At 44.6% G+C, this 22,435-nt stretch overlaps 1 protein-coding gene across 1 annotated transcript in view; it reads right to left on the bottom strand.

Annotated features, from left to right (window-relative positions):
• dagla (diacylglycerol lipase, alpha) overlaps window positions 1–22,435 on the bottom strand; it is a 47,721-nt gene that overhangs the window by 6,885 nt on the left and 18,401 nt on the right. The window contains exons 4-18 of the mRNA XM_064335875.1: window positions 21,018–21,119; window positions 20,255–20,393; window positions 16,343–16,430; window positions 15,922–16,056; window positions 14,581–14,658; window positions 14,232–14,356; window positions 12,585–12,735; window positions 11,939–12,022; window positions 11,078–11,155; window positions 10,476–10,556; window positions 9,342–9,484; window positions 8,789–8,857; window positions 8,435–8,507; window positions 7,979–8,184; window positions 7,049–7,175 (exon numbers count right to left, since the gene is read on the bottom strand). Coding sequence (XP_064191945.1) covers window positions 7,049–7,175; window positions 7,979–8,184; window positions 8,435–8,507; window positions 8,789–8,857; window positions 9,342–9,484; window positions 10,476–10,556; window positions 11,078–11,155; window positions 11,939–12,022; window positions 12,585–12,735; window positions 14,232–14,356; window positions 14,581–14,658; window positions 15,922–16,056; window positions 16,343–16,430; window positions 20,255–20,393; window positions 21,018–21,119 — 1,679 coding nt within the window. The remainder of the gene's footprint in view (window positions 1–7,048; window positions 7,176–7,978; window positions 8,185–8,434; window positions 8,508–8,788; window positions 8,858–9,341; window positions 9,485–10,475; window positions 10,557–11,077; window positions 11,156–11,938; window positions 12,023–12,584; window positions 12,736–14,231; window positions 14,357–14,580; window positions 14,659–15,921; window positions 16,057–16,342; window positions 16,431–20,254; window positions 20,394–21,017; window positions 21,120–22,435) is intronic.

The raw sequence follows: 22,435 nt of genomic DNA, 5'->3' as shown, positions 1-22,435 counted from the left end.
CCAGAGAGGTGGGGCTCAATTCATTCACGGACGGAATTACCCGGGAGTGCGGAGAAACAGTGAAAAAAGTGAATTATATTTAGAAACAGGAGAGATGGAAGGGAGGGAGGGAGGGAGGGAGGCAGAGGGTGAAAGGTGTGATGAAAGGGAAGTGTGGAGGCTCGCAGGAAAAGATAAGGGCAGGATGAACTCGGGAGGAAGGGAGAAGGAAGGTGGTCCTGAACCGACGTGGTGGAGAGTGTGGCTCAGATGAGAGACGGAATGAAAAAGGCAGGAAGAAAGTAAAGAGAGCGGGAGAGAAAGAGAGGTGGGAAGGAGAACTTCAGGAAAAGGAATCAAGAATGAAAACAATGAGATAAAGATCACACTGCCTGGTAGTGACAATCCCAAACAAGCTCGACTTTGACTGGATGTTAAAACACTGAAATCCAAAGCACCTTGGGAAAACTTTCCTGAAGAAATCTCCAACTTTCCCAAATAAGTCCCTGTCAGTCCACTGATAAAGCCTTACCTCATGAATTCCTGCTTAAATACACTTTTTAAAAATGATTTCATTATCATTCTTTAACTTCTAAAAACCAAGGGTTGTACTGTAGAATAGCCATGATAATCCTTCATCATTGTCTGCTTGCACAGTATCCTCAGTGCTGTGAAGTTGCTGGCATTCACAGTTTAGAAAGGAATTGTGGAGGTAAAATAAGGGAAAAGGGCAAGTTGGCCATGATAACAACTGACCAAATCAGAAGTGCAGTGGTATTGCATTCATGAAATCAAGTTTGGATGCATAATTTTGAAAAAAAAATACCCACTGCAATATAAATATACCTCAACACAGTGCATGTTAATTTAATCATATTTGCCTTTTTATGGACTTTGGAACCCCAAACAATTGTCTGCCATCTGTTCCTTAGCTTCAAAGCCTGAAGGGCAGGCGTCTTATTGTTTCTGCCAGTATTTACTCTATTTATTCATATTTTACATGCCAGGCCTGCAGGCCAGAAAAGCTATTGTTTTTTCCAAGTTTTTTTTCTTTTTCCTTTTGCGCTGTAGACAAATATGTGTGCAATCAACCCAAAATCTGGAAGGCATATCAGGCCTTGTCTAACGTTGTAATGGCTTTGGAACTCATTTCTTTAAAACCGTGCCTGGTATGGGTGGAGAAAAAAAAGTAGGTTGTAAAAGGTACGTCTCCAGCACACTTAAGATATATTGTGAAGAAACTTGGAGTAATTAATCTGTGGAGTATTCAGCAACACGTCGTATGGTTTGGTGGCGATGAGAGCTAATATTGACATGCTCCACAGGGTTTTTTCCACACTGTATGGTACATGCTGTATGATATAAGCCTCTTACCACATATATGGGAAGACCTTTATTTTTAATACACATTCCAGATATAATGGTCAACCTATATATCATAATTTGGTGGTATTAACCACTGAACCCTCCAAAGCATGTTTACCATATGTTGCTTTTAAATGGGTCTCCTGCAGAGCAATTTGCTGAACCATTTTCCATTCCAGCCTACCCAAATTACAAAATAATTGAGGTTGAATTGATTTTGTGGCCGTAGTCCTTATGGTCCACGGTCAGCATATGTTCATGCATGGTCCAAGACTATTGCATATCACTGATATTTCGCACAAACTGTCATAGCATAGCAGTCTGGTGAGGACATGCAAACAGAAAATTAAAAAAAAAAATCTAAACTGTAAATCACACAGCTTTATAATGTAATGCCATTTATATGTGTAAGAATGTGCAAGAATCAGCCACTGGCTAGGTCTTATGCCACATTGCATACGGCATAAATGTAGTATGCTTATTGACAGTTGATTAGCCTAAATAGGTTAACTGCGTTTCAAATTCCTTTGATATATAAATTAAAGCATGCAGCCTCATTGGGCTAATTTTGTACAGGATAAAAATCGGCTAAAAAATGTTGTCATTAACATAAAACCTTCAAATCAACATGAATTCTTAATTTGGCTTTGATGTGTGAATGAATGAATGATACCCTACACACTGGGTGAATGCATCCAGCTGATTTTTATTCTCTTTTTTTGGCTCACAAGTGATTTAAATGGACAGTTCACTTTCTGAAGTTGAAAAAAAATATGGCTTGAGTTTTTGTGGATGTTTTAGATTGGCCCTGACAGTTTTTAGTGTGGAATGAAGGGTATTTTTTTAGACATTCACGGCTGTTTCTGACAACCTACTGGCTACAGAAGAGTTTCGGCTATGTTTCCGGACCCAATTTACTCGAGCCTGAACTCACGGATGAAGAGGTGCAGCAGACCGAAGCAGAGATGTCTCATGAACTGTGCGTCTGCCTCCCAGTCAGACTGGCTTGTCTAAGGGTAGCTGGCGAAAGTGACACGAAGACCATTTCCTCCATTTCCTTTTTCTGTTGCCCTTACTGACTTAAAAATATTTCCGCGCTAAATGTTTTAAAAATTTTTAAGGCTTGTTTATCACACTGTTTCAACATTTGTTTTACCATTTCAATCTCTGTAACTCGACACCGTCGTAAATGAGAATTCTTCCTCAATGGTTTCTCGAGATGAAATAAAGGTTGATCGAAATTTTTCTCACAAGTTGAAATTCCCCAAGCACAGACCATTTTCGGTCCCGTCCATTTGTTGTTGTTTTGAGTGCTCCTCGCTAATGCGGTAATTCGTTTCTCGCTCACGCGGGAAACCACCGGAACGTATTTCACTGCGCACAGCAGTCTCAGGCTGCATGAGCCATAAGAAAGAGTTGCAACCAAAAAATAATATTAAACTCAAAAACAATCAGGTAATGTGAATACACGAAAACGTCTGGAGGAATAAAAGCCGCTTAGAAGTTACGTGAAGCGTGATCTCACGCATACAAGTCATTTTACTGTAAGTCAGCAGGTCATTAGAAAAGTCAGTGAATGCACAAAACTATTCAGGCCAATCAAAAACAAGCAATGAAACTGACATAATATTTTTTAAATTCACCTGAAAGTGAACAAGTACGTGTATTTGCACACTTCGGTGGATGGTAAAAAGTGTTTGAACTGGGGACAGCCCAATAGGGGGTTACTCAACACGGTAGTAGTGAGTGTGTGCTGTGGACAACTGCTGGTTGTAGGCTGCGAAGGTAATAATGAAGTGAAGCAGAACTAGACTGAGTTATGATGGAAATTGATTGAACACAGAATTTTAAATGTATGCAGGATTATTTACAGATAACAGAAAACAGATGAACACAGAATTTTAGATGTATCACAAACAACAAAAACACACAAAACTGCGATCACAGACTGACTGACTGAGTGAAAACAGACAAAACAGACAGTAACGCACTGACTGACCGCCATAGATGCTAGCAAACACCAACTGACAAACCAACAGAGCAAAAAAGCCAAGAGACTGACATTACGTGCACTCAACACTCAGACGGACTAACAAATTCATGGAGACACACGTATCCACAGACAGATGCTGCAATTCCATAAAGGCAAAACACTTACTTTTCACAATCAATGGTGCCACACATTGAAATGAAGTTTTTAATGAGAAACAAGACAAATGCATTTATTCAAGACACAGCACAATGTGAGGACTGCAAACAACTGTTACAAAACATGCAATGAACCAATGCAGCAAATAAAAACGCTTTCCCTTCCATTTAACATTAATACCATAGAACAACAGACAACATGAATCCAGACAATTTTGACTGAAATTATTCTGTTAATTCAGTGTTACTGTGAGAGGGACGGTGATGGGGAGAGATGTAGATGAAGGAACATGTAAGGATTTTGATGTAAACTAACTCGGTGGGACTTCCACTGCCCAGCAACAAGGTCATGACCTGAATTCCAGTGGTGCAAAAGCACAACTGGTCCATTCAACGAAATGTATGGACAATACATAGCTACATAAAAGCCGAAGGTATAACTATAAATAATAAAAGGCACAAGCGAATACTCATTTGAAAAAAAAAATGTGTGTATGAACAGCACCAAAGCGAACTGATGCGCAGAAGAGCTTAACGGACAGAGCCAGGAGCATTCATGCGCTCTCCACAAGCCATGCTTACAAACAGCCCTAAAAAAAAAAAGATATAAAATGTGGTTCCGGACACTGCGGAAAGCCACGACTCGCGCGCAAAGCCCAGTAAACCCCCGTCTTCCGGGCAAACGACAAGCTGAAAAAGCGCAACAGCTCACAACGAGAACAGCAGCACAGCGGATGCAAACCAGGAGCGCACGACATGCAAGTGACCGCGACAGCCACAGATTAATACTAAAGGGCACTATCAGAGACAGGCTTCAGAGAAACGGAAGAAACAGTCAGAGGCACATTGCTATAGCCTTCATTTCGAACACATTATCAAACTCGGTTATCGAAGATAGGACAATAACAGTAATGCTATTCGGTCCAGTTAGACTACTTTCAATTATTAATTTGCTCTGATATGAGGGAAAAACGTAGCCATTTTCATAGCCAATGAAAAGTGCCCATCCATCACTGTGAGGACCCCCGCTTTGCCACTGAAACACCAAAAGAGGGAAAAAAAAGAATGCAGGAGAGAAAGCAGGTGGGTTATATTTGTAGTAACCGTGGGAACCACGCCAATTACACGATATCTGAAGAGAAAACGGGCGTATTAGTCAGTGTCTCAGTGGGGGATGGATGAAGGCGGGATCTTTTCCCAGAATTCTCCTCAGGAGCCAGGGGGTCTGTGACAGAGGAAGAGGGGGTAGAGGGTGGGGTGTTTTTGGCAGGTGAGAGGGAAGGGCTGGCTGGGGGTGTGTCAGCCTCGATCTCCTCTGGCTCAGAATCTGTCTCCACACTGGGAGCAATGGCTTCCAGCACCTGTGGAGACATCACCATCATCATCATCAGACACTGACACATGCGGGCGCACACACAGACACACACAGATACATGCACACAGGCACGCATGCACACAAACAAAAACACACACACACACACATCCACACAGACAGACAGACAGACACACACACACACACACAAACAAACTCATTGTAAGCACACCACAGAACAGCAAGACAGAAAGACTTGTTTTTGTCACTGCTGCATTATACAATGCACAATTATTTATAGATAATGAAAAAGAAGACAAAAAAGAGAAAAGACAAAAGCCCTAATCACCGGCACGCCAGCCTGTTAACTTTGTAAAATGCATTTATCAACCACATCGTATTCTGTTTTTTCATTCTGTCAATCACAGCCCGAAAAGAAAGTCTCCAACGCGCAGGGGGTCAAATGCAAGGCTCTGCAAAGGTAGTTTCTATGAAGAAATAATTGTTAATTAACTCGCTGAATCATTAATGAATTTAAATATTTATGAACTTGCCATCTTGTTGTGTTTTCTAATGACAAGATAAGCAAGAGAACACAAAGGTCTGCCATATAAAAAAAGTAGGCAAACAGGTCTTATTGGTGTGTACACCAAAACGCAGAACATACAATTTGAAGGTCTGCAGGCACACACATGCTCTATTACATGGAAAACACTGCACAAATCACGTTAGAAAAGAGTTCAATCAGTTTGTTAGTACAACCATCGTCATCAACCAGAAAATGAAGTCAGCTTTCCAGTAATGTCAGTTAGACAGTGAAACAATCCAATAAGTAAAATCCAATAGCCATCATGTATTGTTTACAGAATGCACAACATTGTTAGAACTGTCAATTATGAAAAGGCATTAGCTGTGGTTTGGCACATGTTTTACTACGTGGTGAAAGGATTCTAAGCTTGAAAACACAAAATGCTTCCTTGCATGCGAGGTACAGCAGTCACCACCTGCTTTTCTCCGTATGTTGTTAAGGGCAACAGGAAGAATTCACACACAAATGTAAAAAGGGGATTCTTACTATCTGTACATAACACAAATACCCAGAGTATGATGAACGGAATACCCTACTCGACAAGATTACTTCTATGATTGAGACAATTGGCAGTAATCAGGTGGGGTGAACGCGGTCCTGTTTAACGCAGAAAGAACATTTACATCGACATTCAAGCTCGCGGTTATTTGTCATTGTCTTTGTGATTTGAAAATCGATCATTTGTAGCCAGCATACGCGGGTACTTGTCCTCTGTCGATCCGGCAATTTGGCGTGTCATGTTTCTGTCTTAACCCGTCTCAAAAGACAGCGCATCCAGTCATTTCCGTTGCTGCGAAATTTATAGTTTATCGCGGCCGCCGTCTGATGTTTGACATTTTGGAGAAACGCTCGACTGTAATCATACGATAGTGCCGAGTTGGACAGGTATTGCAGAGCTCACCAGAATTTTTAATGATGTTTTATAACTTACAAGAACGACTCAGGCAATACTTGTTTAGATTTTAAGAAAAATACAGGATTTACGAAGTGCCATGAGTTTCCCGGTTATTATCTGCCGTACATAGCAATGGATTTTCAATGGACATTTGTCCAAATAATACGAAAACCGAAAAGCTAAACAATATCCTTCTTGCACACATTCCTAACAGCCTGCGCTCGCTCAGGAACATTATAGCACATTCCGTCAGTGAAATGTTTAACAGGCTTATTCAGACACAGACAAGCACATAAATATACACACACGCACACACACACAGGCATACATGTTCCAACAGCTGGCCCAGGTTCCCAGACAGCAGACATAACACCCAGTCAGTATAATGATTAAGTATAATAACCCCCATGCAGCGATCACCCTCTGTTGGATGACCTCATACTTGTACCCAGCTCAGTGTGCTCTGGTGCGCCTACGATCTGGCACGTTTCCAGCACACAGCGCATTTTAAGCAGCCAGAGCGCGTTACTCTCGTCCCTCTTAACACCCAAAGCGGCTCGTGCATCGTAATCAGGAGGACGCAAACAAAAAGCTCAGAGACAATTTACTGCTCGGGAATAAATATTACAGTAAACAACCTTGGATAAATTCCCAGTGCTGCCAGAGAGAGGCACACTTCCCTGCAGAAGCACTGCTCACTCACACTGCTGCATTATCGCACATGCCCTCAGCCCGCAGCCAATCACAGGTGCACACGTACCTTGTTGAGCCCGTCCATTACCATGTGGGGCAGGTGCTCGTTCAGCATGGCGGGTGAGATGATGACCTCGTCGAAGGCCTTGTTGTCCCCCCACAGGGCTGAGTAAGTGGGTTCCTCCTGACCACAGCTGCAGGGGTGAGAGAGGAGCTGTAAGAGCCCAAACCAGCAGCACAGGAGTGTACAGTGTGCCGATGCAGCATTAGTGTGGTGCAGTGTGGCATAGCAGAATCAGCAGCGTTGCACAGCAGAAGTGTGATATCAGTAGTCCGGTATATCAACAGTGTGATATCAGTAGTGTGGTATAGCAGAGGTGTGATATCAGTAGTCTGGTATAGCAGAGGTGTGATATCAGTAGTGTTGTACAGTAGAAGTGCAATATCAATTCAATTCAATTTGACTTTATTTCATACACATTTGTCCATATCAGTAGTGTTGTACAGCAAAAGTGTGATATCAGTAGCCTGGTATATCAACAGTGTGATATCAGTAGAGTGGTATAGCAGAAGTGTGATATCAGTAGTGTGGTATAGCAGTGGTGTGATATTAGTGGTTTGGTATAACAAAAGTGTGGTATCAGTATTGTGATATAGCAGAAATATGATAGCAACAGTGTGGTATAGCAGGAGTGTGGTGCATTGAGGTATAACAGAGATCTGATATTAGTAGTGTGGTACAGTATGTGAGGTATGGAGTAGTATGGTGATATATTCAGTTTAGGTATATTCTGTTATATTATATTCTGTTATATTCTGTTGAGAAGTGCACTAGAATAGTAGTAGTATACTGTAGAGTCTGTTTAATGCAGGCAATATGCTACCAGCGTGAAACAGTGCTCTTTATCAGTCTTGCACTGAAAGGCCTACCACTCCCTTTCCCTTCTACTTTCAACCTTCAATGCCCCTCCCCCACTCCATCCATCCTTCCTCTCACCAGCTCTCTGGAGGGTGGTCGTGGACCACGTGGATGATCTTGCCCGGGGGGTAGAGCGGGGTGGAGGCAGAGAGGGCGATGCTGAGGTCACTGGGGTGCAGCCAAAGGCGAGTACTTGGGGGGGCAGTGGTCTGGGCCTCGGGGCCACCTTCTAGCGGCAGTTCAGATTTGGGAATACACTTTGTGCCCCCCATGATGATCCTCCACTGGGCCAGAGCAAAGAGAGGACAGGATGATTAGTATTCACTCCGCAGGCCTGTTTAACAGACGATGGGGCTTGTGGGTTTAGAGATGACTGCAACGACAGTTCCACATTAGTGCAAATCATTTGCTAGTGAAAACAAGGCTAACTTTCCTCCAATACCTCATGCAAACAGTTAAGTCACATGCAAATATCGTGAGCACAAGTTGAGATGAGCAATACGTCAAAGAACGCTCAATCAAACCGAAACTCACCTTTGGCTTGTTGCTCCGCTGTAAAACCTCCAGTAGGTGGCGACGAAACCCTTCCAGCTGAGAAAGACCAATTCTGTAGACAGATTTTTTTTTCAATGTCAATAGACTGGAGAGAAAAACAACAAACACACAAAGCACAAAAGCACAGACAGATGTACTCACACACACACGCGCACACACACATGCGCAAACACACGCATGCAACTATTCACTTAATGCTGCGTACACACAGACAGTATCATGCCTTCATCCCAAACACATGCATGTACTTCAGCATCCATGGCTTGAGCATACATCCATTCTGTGACACTTTTTTGAGGAGGTGCTGGTACACTGTCAGCTGCTAACACAAACCTGGGCACGAGGTCCTTCCCCAGAACCACAGAGGTCACAAATTCCTTCGAGTGCTCCATCGCGTCCTCGCTGGATGAGAAAGAGGGGGAAGAGAAAGAGGGGAGGAAAGAGCATGAAAATGAAAGATAGCGGGGACCTCCACTTCTGTGGTGTGTAGGCCTATATTTGAAACAGTCATAAACCTGGACACAACATTTCCCTTTTCCTATGCAAACATGGCTCTTTCATTGTGTCGCCTAGACAACAGAATCACAGTCCCTGTGGTGAAGGCATACTTCTAGTGTAAGTGGAGGCCCAGGCCTGGGAATATCATTAATTAATGATATTTAATATTTAATTTATTTAATCAGCCTAGACACAGATAATAATATACACTATACGGCAGCAAGTTAAATGTTAGCTGATAATATTATGGCTCTATCCACTAGAGCACCCAAATTGGAAGCTATTGTAAATGGAATTTCAGCTTCTTTTTTTTGACAACTCAAGCTAGCCTTTCCGGACAATTCGATTTCATCAGTCCCCGCCCAGCCCGACTACCCCGCCCTCTCACCTGAGGAGCCCGCCGGGCGGCGAGTAGGAGTAGCAGTGCAGCGTGGGGTACTGGGGGCGCAGCAGGAAAGACAAGATGGCGGCCGTGCCCGCGCCCAGGGAGTGCCCGACTATCACCAGCCCGTAGTGCTTGGTGCCCTTTCCCTGAAATACGAGCAGACGCGCGCGGCTCAGCGTTTCCCCGCAGTGTTCTGTCAGCGGGCATTCGTCACCCCCGGCGACACGTCCGCAGCACTTATTAGCCTGTCAGGGTTTACCAGCGCAATCGCGATGATGCATTGTAGATTATCTTGGCACGGTCGGTTCGGCAGCTTTATCATTAGGAGTTGCTGCCAGGATTCCGGGAAGTTCAGGGTACGAACCACAGCTGGGTGACACCACATACTTTTAAACTGGAAGTTTGATGTGAAGGGGAATGTATCATGTTACTGGCACTACGATAGGACAGCGTGTGGTCCACAGTGTGTCTGGGTGACCGCTGACTCTGTAAAGTTTCCTGGCTCAGACCAGGGCTGGGATGAAGCTATATCAAAGTTCAAACCGTGACTGAGATTCAGACTGTTGACCGCCTGGGTATTAGGCAAGTTTTCTACAGTACACCCCCACACCCGCGATACACAACACGGAAATTGTTCAATTATTTCATTTCCTGGGAAATTTCTGCTCCTCAGTAAGTCACAGTGTGACTCGCGGGCCGCAGCATTAATTCAGCCCTGCCACTCTGAAAAGCCTGAGAGAGTCAAGTCAAGAACACAGCCTTAATAAAGGACAGTTTTTCCGGGTGGATAGTTTTCAGTGGCTATTGATCCCAGATCGTCGCTGTGCACTCGGACATACACTGCAGCAGGGCGGCAGTGTACAATAACGGCTAAGGGAACAGGTCTTGTTACCTAAAGGTCACAGGTTGGATTCCCCCCGTAGGATGCTGCTGTTGTACCCTTGAGCAAGGTGCTTAACCTGCATTGCTTCAGTATATATACATATATATATATATATATATATATGGGTGCAATGTAAATGCTATGTGAAACGTTGCTGAAGTAGCTCTGGATAAGAGCGTCTGCTAAATGCCTGTAATGTACTGTTAATGTACTGTAATGTAACTTCATGCAGTAAGGAGCGCTTGCTCTCGTACCAGGTCTCTTCCAAAGGCCTGTGACAGGATCATCTCCTGTTCCAGCTTCTTCTTGATGTACTCGGCTGAGTAAACCATGCCCTGGAAGAAGAGAGTGAGAACGAGCGATCAAGGAGAGTGGAAGAATAACCTCAGCAGCCTTTCACACATATCGAAAGCATCTGAAGTGACCAGTTAGCCCTGCAGAGAGCAGATGCTTGGGTTTTGCTCACATAGACTCTTCTGAACAGGTTCTCCAGTAAATTCTAGTGGCCAGGGAGTAGCCTAAATCCCTTCGACTGCTCCACTGATTTCCCCCAATACCGATGTGTTACTCTTACCAAAAGAAACTGCGACAATTCTTGCGAGAATACTGTTAATTTTTAAAAATTCAGGACATTCGTAATTACATAGAATTGACCTAGCCTACAGTTCTCTGCATTTGCTCCAGTTGTTTGACGTTTTAATGCTTTGCATTGTAATTGCACTGTTCTTTTGGGATTTTTAGAGCTCGTTCTAATAAGAGATTTTTTTCTCTCACTTGTGAGATAAGGTTGCCATGGAGCACAGATTTCAGGCCAAAGTGAGGGGCGGTGGGGTGATATTTTAATTGGAGCGCTCACCTTGTGTCCCAGCCAGTTACCCTGCTGCCCTTCCACAGGCAAACGCTCAGAGTCTCCTGTCAGATCAGTCATTGCATCCTGAGAGAGAGAGATTTGAATTTGAATTTAAACAATTCCCTTTATTTAACTAGTGTCGGGGCACGGCCGACAAATTCAAAACAAATGAAGAGAACGAGACAAAACATAAACAAGACAAATAATAATAAAAAGGGTTTAACATAAACAAGACAAAAAAAAAAAACTCAGTAGTCACTCAAAAGCATCTGCAAATATTAACTCTCCCTCCATTACAGAGCATATTGCCTCCTGGTAGCACCAAACGGTTTTAAAATGCTTGAGGGTGTTGATAGCTTTATAGTACGCAGAACTCTACCTCTAATTCAAGGAAGCTCTAACTCTACCCTGCATCATTTTGAAGAATGGCACTGCCGCCTTCTCTGCTCTCTGTCCTATTGTGCTTTTCCTGCTGATATATACTGCCATTTTTTATTGGCCCAAAATAAAATTATTCAGTTGGCAGATGTTCCTTCTCTTTTTTTTTTTTTTACATAAGAAGAAAATCAACCCAAAAGAAAAATCTCTTTGGCCTCCCTCGGTGCAGCAAAAGGCCTTCCCAAGAAACAAAACAGAAAAGTATGCCTTATACAATCAAAAACACAATGAAAGACAGTTTCCCTGTGTTACAAAACGAACAATAACAGCTCACATCATGGTTTATGGCAGAGAAAGAGAGCAACACAGAAAGAGAGAGAGAGAGTGAGCGCAAGAGAGAGGACTGCAAGATAGAAAGAAATGAGGATAGCGAGAGAGAGAGAGAGAGAGAAGTGTGCATGAGAGGATGAATCTATGAGCCAATCTTACTTTGGGTGACAGAGTTCCTCGGATGCTGATGACAACTTTCTTCTTTTCATGATCCACTGCCACGAAGAAAGGTGTCTCATATACCTGAGAAACAGAGCCCCAGAGAGAGGAAAAAGATCCACAGCATGAGAAAATATTGGACAATATTTATTTTACTGTATCATATGGAGGAACCCGCTTACAAAGGTATTGGATGCAAGAATAACATGGATGTATCATGTAGATACAGAAATCCATGGGATGGAATCCTTGCCCCAGCTATTAAAATACTCTGCATGCAAGAATAAAGCACTTAGAACTCCTGTTCTAAGAATAACTTTTAGCTTAGTCAAAACAACAAAGGTTCACAGTATGTACTGCCTTAATGCCACATGATAATTTGTTATTCCTCTTCATCTTAATGAATGACCCAATAAAGATATTAAAGTCTTGTTTGAAGTCTTTATGTTCACCCGTGGAGCCTTGCGAAAAAGCAAACAAGGTCACGAGAAACGAAGCGTCAGCTCTTTAACAAGACAGCTCAAATTTGACGTTCTTTCCGTCGAGAAACATCACCAGCCCAAATATCGCACACCGGCCTGAAAACAGAAAGCGATCCCTGAACTCCTCTTCCTCCCTACACACCCCCCCACCCTCCCTGACTCACGGCATCGTGGCAGGAGGTGTAGACGATGTGGACCTGCTTCAGGTCGTGGTCCAGGAAGTTCCTGCGGATGGCGAGCACGTTGCAGCCGCAGCAGTTGTCCTCCTCCACGGTCACGTGCGAGAGGCGGGAGCCCGACACGGACAGGCAGCTCCTGGGGAGCGACGGACAGCGTCAGTCACAAACCGCTGGAGTCCAAAGGCCCGGGTGCACAGAACTTAACTTGCTTTCAACAGAAACAGTTTATAAATCTATACCGGAACGATGAATAGAAACAACTATAAAATGTCACACTGCTTACAGACGTTCTGCTTGGCAAGAGCCGTTTGCTTCATTAAAACTTCAGAGTTTTATGCTTTGCTATATTCTGCTGAAGACACATTGAATAGTTTTCTCAAGATATCAGATAAATGATATCAGTCACTGAAACTGCAAAACAAAGAAGTCTGCAGATAAGAGAAGTTCAGCAAAACCAAATAAAATCTAGCAACATTTACCAAAAATATATATCTAAGCAGTTAATACAGTAGTTAGGAAATCCATCAGTAGTCAAGTCAGCAGCGTGTACATCACTCGGTGAGAAAGTGATTCAAGTGTAACTCGGTCAGTGAGGAAGTGATCTGAGCATAAATAGGTCAGCAAGTACTCAGTGATGGAATCAGATACTTGGGGAAGCAGTCTGCACTCGGTGCCAGTCCGTCAAATACAGGGGCTTTGGTACACAGGTTTTTGCAGGGTATTGCGGGGGTGGTTTGCAGAATTGTGCTCCTTATCAGACTCCCAAAGGAAAGCAGACTGTGATTACCATGTTGACAGGGAGTCAGCAGGTTTTAACAGACAGAGTTGCTAAACATTCTACTGGATCAGCATTATGTAAACCTTAGGTTCTCCATTATACAGCGTAATCATGTTGGGAATTGTTGGAAAGCCAATGTCATGGAGAACAAGTTGTAGTTTTTGGTGGTGTGGTATAGTGGGTGCTGACTAAAAATATCTTAATACCTTTGGGACAACAATTAACCCACTACGATAGGCTTACAGAGAATACACAAGCAGGATCACTGATGTACTGTTTTGTTATGAGTCCGTCTTTAATTGATGACTTGGGGGTTTTTCTTTGATCCTTGAATATACGAGGGAAAAGTGAAATGGTTTGAGGAGGCTCGTAAATACGACCTCCTGCACGACCTTCGCATATAGAAATTCCACTACATGTTCTGCAGTGCACACACAGTACATTGCTATTATTGAACAGAACAATAAATGGCATTCACTTTAACCTGGCATTCCTCTTTGACTCTTACGCCTGCAAACCTAGCGGTTTAGTAGTTGTAGTTGTAGTCACCTGCCTACCTGCCTACACTAGTGTCATCGCAAGATACACAATTCTATCTTTGCAGGCTACACACGCATACCAAGATAGATAGCCACACTACTGGCGGATAGTGTGCAGTCTCTGTGTGTAACTGTTAGGACAGAGGAAAGGTTCAAACATTATTTTAGAGTCAGATAATCGAGATACCATTCAATGAATCCCATTCCAGTAGCACCGGGTAAGACTGCACACGTTGCTTCGCCACTCAGATACTTCCATTGTTTGGTGTGTCTGAGGGGGCTACAGTATGACCTGTACGAGGCGGGTAGACTCACGGACAGGAGCTGGCCAAGCGGCACAGTCCGCAGGCGGGCTTCCGCATGAGGTACATGGGCCAGCCGTAAGCGGCCATGGCGAACAGCATGTAGTAGCACACCTCCTTATACATCAGCATTTCGGCCTGCGGAGAGGGGCAGAGAGAACACAGAGGAATTCAGCAAACGCGCATCCCGTCACATAAAGCATCTGTACCGACAGGCGCCATACAAAACACACGCACACGCTAGGCTAGCTAAAGGTGGATACGCTCTGCAGCTACATGACCGACACATGTCAGACACGCAAACACACACACACACACACGTTCTGACACATACACACAAGCACGCGCGTGCGCACCCTCACCGAATTTTTCAGGTCCAGGTATTTGGTGTGACGCGTGACTGGCATTCCGGACAGGAAAGCCAGGATGTCGTTGTTGGCCTGACGGTGAGACAGAGGACAGTTACGCAACACAGTTAGGCACACGGCCTACACATCGGCCCCACTGATCCCCAGTCCTCTTCCATCACGCGACCCCACTCTACGCTCTCTTTCTCTCAGCTCTGGATGCGGAGATGAATGGGGGGGCACTGCGGCAGAAACCTAAAAAGCTCTGGGGCACTGGGGGGCTCTCACCACTGGGGGGCTCCCTTCATTCATGGGCAAAGAGATAATGAATTCAAACTAGAATGCTCTGAAATAATCCACTCACCGATACGTGCTTCTAATGTCAAGACGAACTCATTTTTCATCACAGTCTGACCAACTTAGCTATTCTATAGCAAATAAGAAAATAAATAATATTACCTGTGGAAAATCTCATTTGTCCAGCTAATTTATTACGTTCTCCTAGGCGGTGTATAAATTATTTACAAGTTCCCATTTAGCTATCTACGATTATTCAATAATTCATTCAGTCGTTCACTGAAGTTGTTTTTTTTGTCATACTGCCTACCCAGTCTACTTAACACTAAATGGCACAGCAGAGTAAAATAGTTCAATCACTGGTCGATTTTCTTTCCCGTGAAAATGAATATTATAACTGAGTATACGCAACATAACAAATTGCACTGATGTAGAGGGGCAGTGTTTGCTGGAACTAGGTAATTAGAATTTCTGAGGAACAGGACAGAGCGGGGAGGGCACATTCGGGCAAAAAAACAAAAAAACACAGTGAATCTGCAATGGTTTTACAGGGGTGCCAGGTCAGCACAGGAAATCGCATATTCATGCACTCTCATCTTTGACTGACAGAACCAGCTTTTTTACGTCTCTCCCTCCTTCCTCCCTTCCTTCACACTCTTTCTTTCCCCCAATCCCTCACTCGCTCACCTGGTCCGGAATTTGGAATGTCCAGATCATCTCTCATAACTCTTTCCCCCCCCTCTCTTCTTGCTCTCTAACCCTTTCCCCTCACCCTCCCTTGTTCTTGTTCGTACATTACATTAAAACCTCTCTACCACTCTCTCCCTACTCCATCCCTCACTCTCTTACCTGATACAGAATGGCGGACAATTAAAACCGCTCTACCACCCTCTCCTTTCTCCATCCCTTGCTCTCTTACCTGATCCAGAATGGGGAACCTTTAAAACCTCTCCACCACTCTCTCCCTTCTCCACCCCTCGCTCTCTCGCCTAATCCAAAATGGCAGACCACTAAAACCTCTCTACCACTCTCTCCCTGCTCCATCCCTCGCACTCTCACCTGATCCAGAATGGCGGACCTCTTGGACCTTTGCCTCTGCCTCAACAGCACCAGGCCAGCGATGATGTCACTGGGCACGATGTCCAGGTCTCTGAAGAACTCCGCAAACAAACTGGCAATCTCTGAGTACGCGTCCTGGAGAGGAGAGAAGGGGATGTTTATCAAAAGTTAGGAAAGGCCACAAAAGCTTTGGCAAGGCTTCAGAGGAGAGGGGACAGAGAGGGAGGAAAAGGGAGTGGGAGACACAGAAAGCTCACCATCAATTATTCACCATCCATCTGCTATTTTCCAAACATTTTCTTTTGTAAAAACAATAGCCTTGGTAGTGTTCCAAATTAAAGATGTGCCAATTTGTCACATTATTTTTCTGTGGATTTAATGGTGTAATGCTGCATGGTGTCCAAAAGGGGGAGCCACTCACTGACTGGGAGTCCTGTGCTCTGGTGCAGCACATAAAGAACTTGAGTCTCCTGCTCCAGCTGCTGGCCTGCCCTTCCTCTAGTCTGTGTCTGAGAAGGGGAGAGAGAACAAAATCTCTGTTAGTAACAAATAAGCCAAAATTACGCAAAATCCTTCACTGAGTAATTACCATTTATTCCTTAGCAAAGTGCCAGCATAGGGAAGTGGCTGTATGAAATTCAGAACACATCATTAGATTTCACATAAGTGATCCAATTTAAGCCTGTCAATGGACAAACTATCAGAGTACAGCATCGGTATGAGCTGATAAGGCCTGTCGAGATTGGTCTATACCTGAACAGAAAGTTACCTGAGTGTGGGTTGTGAGGGTGTACCTGAGTGTGTAAGTAGTTATGATGTATCTGAGTGTGTAGTTAGTTAGGATGTATCTGGAGTAATGTTAGGGTGTACCGAAGTGTGTAAGTAATTAGGATGTATCTGAGTGTGTAAGCAGTTAGGGTGTATCTGAGGGTGAGAGTGGGTGAGTGTGTAAAATAGGTGTACTGATGTGTAAGTCAGGGCCCGTTAGGATGTATTGAAGTGGTTAAGACAGTAATAAGAGCGATGGTGGTAGTGAGAGTTGTAAATACTAAGTGAACGACTGTGTGTCAGGCGCATGGAAATGCTTCAATAACTCAGTGGTTTAGAAACATGCGAACCGCGCCCTGGGCATGTGAATCTTTTCAATCTACGGGAGCAAACGCAAGGTTGCTGCTGTGAGTGCTTCCCAAACATCCTTGAAGACAGCAGAACAACCGACATTGTATGTGATCATGTGATTGTGTTCAATCATGGGAGCCTGAGTGTTAACTGCTGATTGGTGTCCTTAGTATGAAGCATTCGTGAGGAAAACCCACATGTGTAGTATAGGGTGCAGACTAGTGTAAGTAGTGAGGGTGCACCTGAGTGTGTAAGTAGTGAGGGTGTACCTGAGTGTGTAAATGGTGAGGGTGTACCCGAGTGTGTAAATGGTGAGGGTGTACCTGAGTGTGTAAGAGTGGGGTACCTGAGTGTGTAAAGTGTGAGGTGTACCTGAGTGTGTAAGTAGTGAGGGTGTACCTGAGTGTGTAAGTAGTGAGGGTGTACCTGAGTGTGTAAATATTGAGGGTGTACCTGAGTGTGTAAATGGAGAGGGTGTACCTGAGTGTGTAAGTATTGAGGGTGTACCTGAGTGTGTAAGTAGTGAGGGTGTACCTGAGTGTGTAAATGGAGAGGTGTACCTGAGTGTGTAAAGTGAGGGGTGACTGAGTGTGTAAGTGAGGGTGTCCTGAGTGTGTAAGTAGTGAGGGTGTACCTGAGTGTGTAAGTAGTGAGGGTGTACCTGAGTGGGTAAGTAGTGAGGGTGTACCTGAGTGTGTAAATGGAGAGGGTGTACCTGAGTGTGTAAGTAGTGAGGGTGTACCTGAGTGTGTAAGTAGTGAGGGTGTACCTGAGTGTGTAAGTAGTGAGGGTGTACCTGAGTGTGTAAGTAGTGAGGGTGTACCTGAGTGTGTAAGTAGTGAGGGTGTACCTGAGTGTGTAAGTAGTGAGGGTGTACCTGAGTGTGTAAATGTTGAGGGTGTACCTGAGTGTGTAAATGGTGAGGGTGTACCTGAGTGTGTAAGCAGTGAGGGCGTACCTGAGTGTGTAAGTAGTGAGGGTGTACCTGAGTGTGTAAGTAGTGAGGGTGTACCTGAGTGTGTAGGTAGTTAGGGTGTACCTGAGTGTGTAAATGTTGAGGGTGTACCTGAGTGTGTAAATGGTGAGGGTGTACCTGAGTGTGTAAATGGAGAGGGTGTACCTGAGTGTGTAAATGGAGAGGGTGTACCTGAGTGTGTAAGTAGTGAGGGTGTACCTGAGTGTGTAAGTAGTGAGGGTGTACCTGAGTGGGTAAGTAGTGAGGGTGTACCTGAGTGTAGGTAAAGTGAGGGTGTACCTGAGTGTGTAAATGTGAGGGTGTACCTGAGTGTGTAATTGTGAGGGTGTACCTGAGTGTGTAAGTAGTGAGGGTGTACCTGAGTGTAGGTGATAGTAGTGTAAGTGAGGGTGCACCTGAGTGTGTAAGTAGTGAGGGTGTACCTGAGTGTGTAAATGTTGAGGGTGTACCTGAGTGTGTAAATGGTGAGGGTGTACCTGAGTGTGTAAGCAGTGAGGGCGTACCTGAGTGTGTAAGTAGTGAGGGTGTACCTGAGTGTGTAGGTAGTTAGGGTGTACCTGAGTGTGTAAATGTTGAGGGTGTACCTGAGTGTGTAAATTGTGAGGGTGTACCTGAGTGTGTAAGTAGTGAGGGTGTACCTGAGTGTGTAAGCAGTGAGAGTGTACCTGAGTGTGTAAGTAGTGAGGGTGTACCTGAGTGTGTAAGTAGTGAGGGTGTACCTGAGTGTGTAAATGTTGAGGGTGTACCTGAGTGTGTAATGGTGAGGGTGTACCTGAGTGTGTAAGCAGTGAGGGTGTACCTGAGTGTGTAAGTAGTGAGGGCGTACCTGAGTGTGTAAGTAGTGAGGGTGTACCTGAGTGTGTAAGCAGTGAGGGTGTACCTGAGTGTGTAAGTAGTGAGAGTGTACCTGAGTGTGTAAGTAGTGAGGGTGTACCTGAGTGTGTAAATGGAGAGGGTGTACCTGAGTGTGTAGTAGTGAGGGTGTACCTAGTGTGTAAGTAGTGAGGGTGTACCTGAGTGTGTATAGTGAGGGTACCTGAGTGGTAAGTAGTGAGGGTGTACCTGAGTGTGTAAATGGAGAGGGTGTACCTGAGTGTGTAAGTAAAGGTGTAGAGTGTGTAGTAGTGAGGGTGTACCGATGGTAGAGTGAGGGTGTACCTGAGTGTGTAAGAGGAGGTGTCCTGAGTGGAGTAGGAGGGTACCTGAGTGTGTAAGTAGTGAGGGTGTACCTGAGTGTGTAATGTTAGGGGTACTGAGTGTGTAAATGTGAGGGTGTACCTGAGTGTGTAAGCAGTGAGGGCGTACCTGAGTGCGTAAGTAGTGAGGTGTACTGAGTGTGTAAGTAGTGAGGGTGTACTGAGTGTGTAGGTGTAGGGTACTAGGTGTAATGTTGAGGGTGTACCTGAGTGTGTAATGGTGAGGGTGTACGAGTGGTATGGAGGGGACTGAGTGTGTAAATGGAGAGGTGTACTGAGTGTGTAAATGGTGAGGGTGTACTGAGTGTGTAAGCAGTGAGGCGTACCTGAGTGTGTAAGTAGTGAGGGTGTACTGAGTGTGTAGTAGTTAGGGTGTACCGAGTGTGTAAATGTTGAGGGTGTACCAGTGGTATGTAGGTACCTGAGTGTAAGAGTGAGGGTGTACCTGAGTGTGTAGAGTGAGGGTACCTGAGTGTGTAAGTAGTGAGGGTGTACCTGAGTGTGTAAGTAGTGAGGGTGTACCTGAGTGTGTAAATGTGAGGGTGTACCTGAGTGTGTAAGGTGAGGTGTACCTGAGTGTGTAAGAGTGAGGGCGTACCTGAGTGTGTAAGTAGTGAGGGTGTACCTGATGTGTAGGTAGTTGGGTGTACCTGAGTGTGTAAAGTGAGGTGTACCTGAGTGTGTAAATGTGAGGGTGTACCTGAGTGTGTAAGTAGTGAGGGTGTACCTGAGTGTGTAAGAGTGAGAGTGTACCTGAGTGTGTAAGTAGTGAGGGCGTACCTGAGTGTGTAAGTAGTGAGGGTGTACCTGAGTGTGTAAGTAGTGAGGGTGTACCGAGTGGTAGCAGTGAGGCTACCTGAGTGTGTAATAGTGAGGGCGACCTGAGTGTGTAAGTAGTGAGAGGTACCTGAGTGTGTAAGTAGTGAGGGTGTACCTGAGTGTGTAGGTAGTGAGGGTGTACCTGAGTGTGTAAGTAGTGAGGGTGTACCTGAGTGTGTAAGTAGTGAGGGTGTACCTGAGTGTGTAAGTAGTGAGGGTGTACCTGAGTGTGTAGGTAGTGAGGTTGCGTTGACGCCGGCGAGTAGCCTTCAGCTTGACGAAGGTGCGGCCCGTGGGGTCGAAGGTGCACATGAGGGTGAAACACACGCTGAAGATCACCAGCCAGTTACACACCACGATACCTGAGGAACGTTGGAGACAAAGATTAGCATTTCTGGCACTCCTGGGGAGAAACAGAAGCCTCCATTGTTAAATGTCAAAAATTACATCTCTGTTAGACTTTTTTTTTTGCAGGAAAAACATTTTCTTCTTTAAAAAAGACACACCAATCAGAACACTGATTCCAGATGTGTACATACTCAATGAACATACCGATCGGTTATATTTTCATGTATATATTCATGTACTTACATGAAGGACAATCATTTTACGAACAATACACACTTTTACAGCGGACCTAACAGGGGAATGCTGTGCAGCAGTTACACATATGATGTCACATGTGCTCTCAAAGTTCTCACTGTGAGTTTAAAAGGTGGTTATATCAGAGCAAATTTGAAAAAACATTATATTTTAGGTCTTTAAGTCAAAACTAATCAATCCCTGAACAAGTTCACATGGTGAAAGAAAGTCTGTGTTCAAAATGGTTGACAAGTAAATCATACAACAGGTTCATGACTAATATTCACTCTAGCTTCCCACACCTCTTTAATTCGTAACCTCTTCATTCCTTCTCCCACACCAGTGGAATCCCCACCCCTCTCCTCTCCTCCCCTCCCCCACCCTCACCATCCCTCGCTCCTCACCCAGCGTCAGGTTCTTGGCAGTGATGTCAGAGCAGGGTTGGTAGAACCGGACCAGCCAAACAATTCCCACCACTGCGTACACCAGCTCCACTAGCAAAATAGCTACAGAGGGAGAGAAACGGGGGAGGGGGGTGTAGAGGAGAAGGTGTTGTTGACGTTGCTGGTACCCAACATGTAAACAACGCACAATTGTAGTTAAACTTGTTATGAAGACGGGAGACAATAGTCGGCAGGAATCTCACAAATCAGCTCTTAGCATTCTGCTGAGTCGCAGAATGTGAGAAAACACCTCAAATCGCAGCCTTGTGTGCGTGAGTGTGTGCATGTCTTACTCATTCATAATTGTACGCAGGGCTCGTCCTCGCTATAAAACTAACAGCGTTCGCTTATGGGCCCCGTGGCCACAAGGGGGCCCCCTTGAGACCCCTCCTCCCTCCCCTCCCATGTCCCTATTTCCCAGGACTGTAGAGTTAGTGATATGTGTAAAGCCTATTTTATTACCCCCTTGAGCTTTCCCCACTCCCCCCCCCCCCCACTGCCCACCATCCTCAACTCTGATGCCAAACTTACCACAGCCAGTCTATTTGACTGTGGAGCTCAACGCAGTTCTATCCACAACCTCTACATAATTGAAAAGCATTACATACACATCAATACTGTACAGAACAAGTGATGTAGAACATGCCATTCATGATATTCAATGGGCCTAGTTGGTCAGTAGGAGCCTCTCCTCTCAAGGTGAGGCACAAAAGTAAGATATTCTTTTTTAAAGCAGTTATATCTCTGGCTGCGTAGGTACACATAAAACATGATATACCAATTGCATACAGCAGGATATTGACCCAGTCTGTCTTATTTCCAGTACTCAAACCAATAGCTATGCATTACAATTAGCTGGATGGCTAGTTTTGCAGAAGATCATGACATCAGAATGGTGAAATTGAGGAAAAAAGAACGAGGAGTGCTCAAAGGTCAGAGATATGGCATTTGCTTGAATTTAAATTTCCATTTGCATCTGTTTGCCCTCCCGGATGCGTTGGGCCTTGTCTAGCAGGCCTGAAGTGAGCAAGCGAGCAGCCAGGAGGCCTTTTCATTTATCCATGCTCATGAGTTCAAGCGAACATCAGCTAAAAGATGAGGGGGGAAAAATGAAGCTGAAAAGAACCTCGTTTTGGTGCCAGAGCAAGGAAGAAGCAGGAAGGCAAGCATATAGCCTACTTATAGTACTAAAACATGTACATGTTTCCTTCCATTTTAAGTTTGGCTGACATAGGGTTGATTGTGCATGTCATTTGCACATTAGCTTGCGAGCTAATTAGCTAATCGCTAATTCATACAGACTGGTTTGCCTCTCCAGTTTGTTTGTGAAGTTTGTAAACTTCCTGTTGCAAGTTGTTATCTAACGTATGCCTGTTTGT

Source organism: Anguilla rostrata, chromosome 5 (genome assembly GCF_018555375.3).
Source record: "Anguilla rostrata isolate EN2019 chromosome 5, ASM1855537v3, whole genome shotgun sequence".
NCBI classification, from domain to species: domain Eukaryota; kingdom Metazoa; phylum Chordata; class Actinopteri; order Anguilliformes; family Anguillidae; genus Anguilla; species Anguilla rostrata.
The sequence above is the reverse complement of the archived record's forward strand: the minus strand, read 5'-3'. Positions and strand labels throughout refer to the sequence as shown.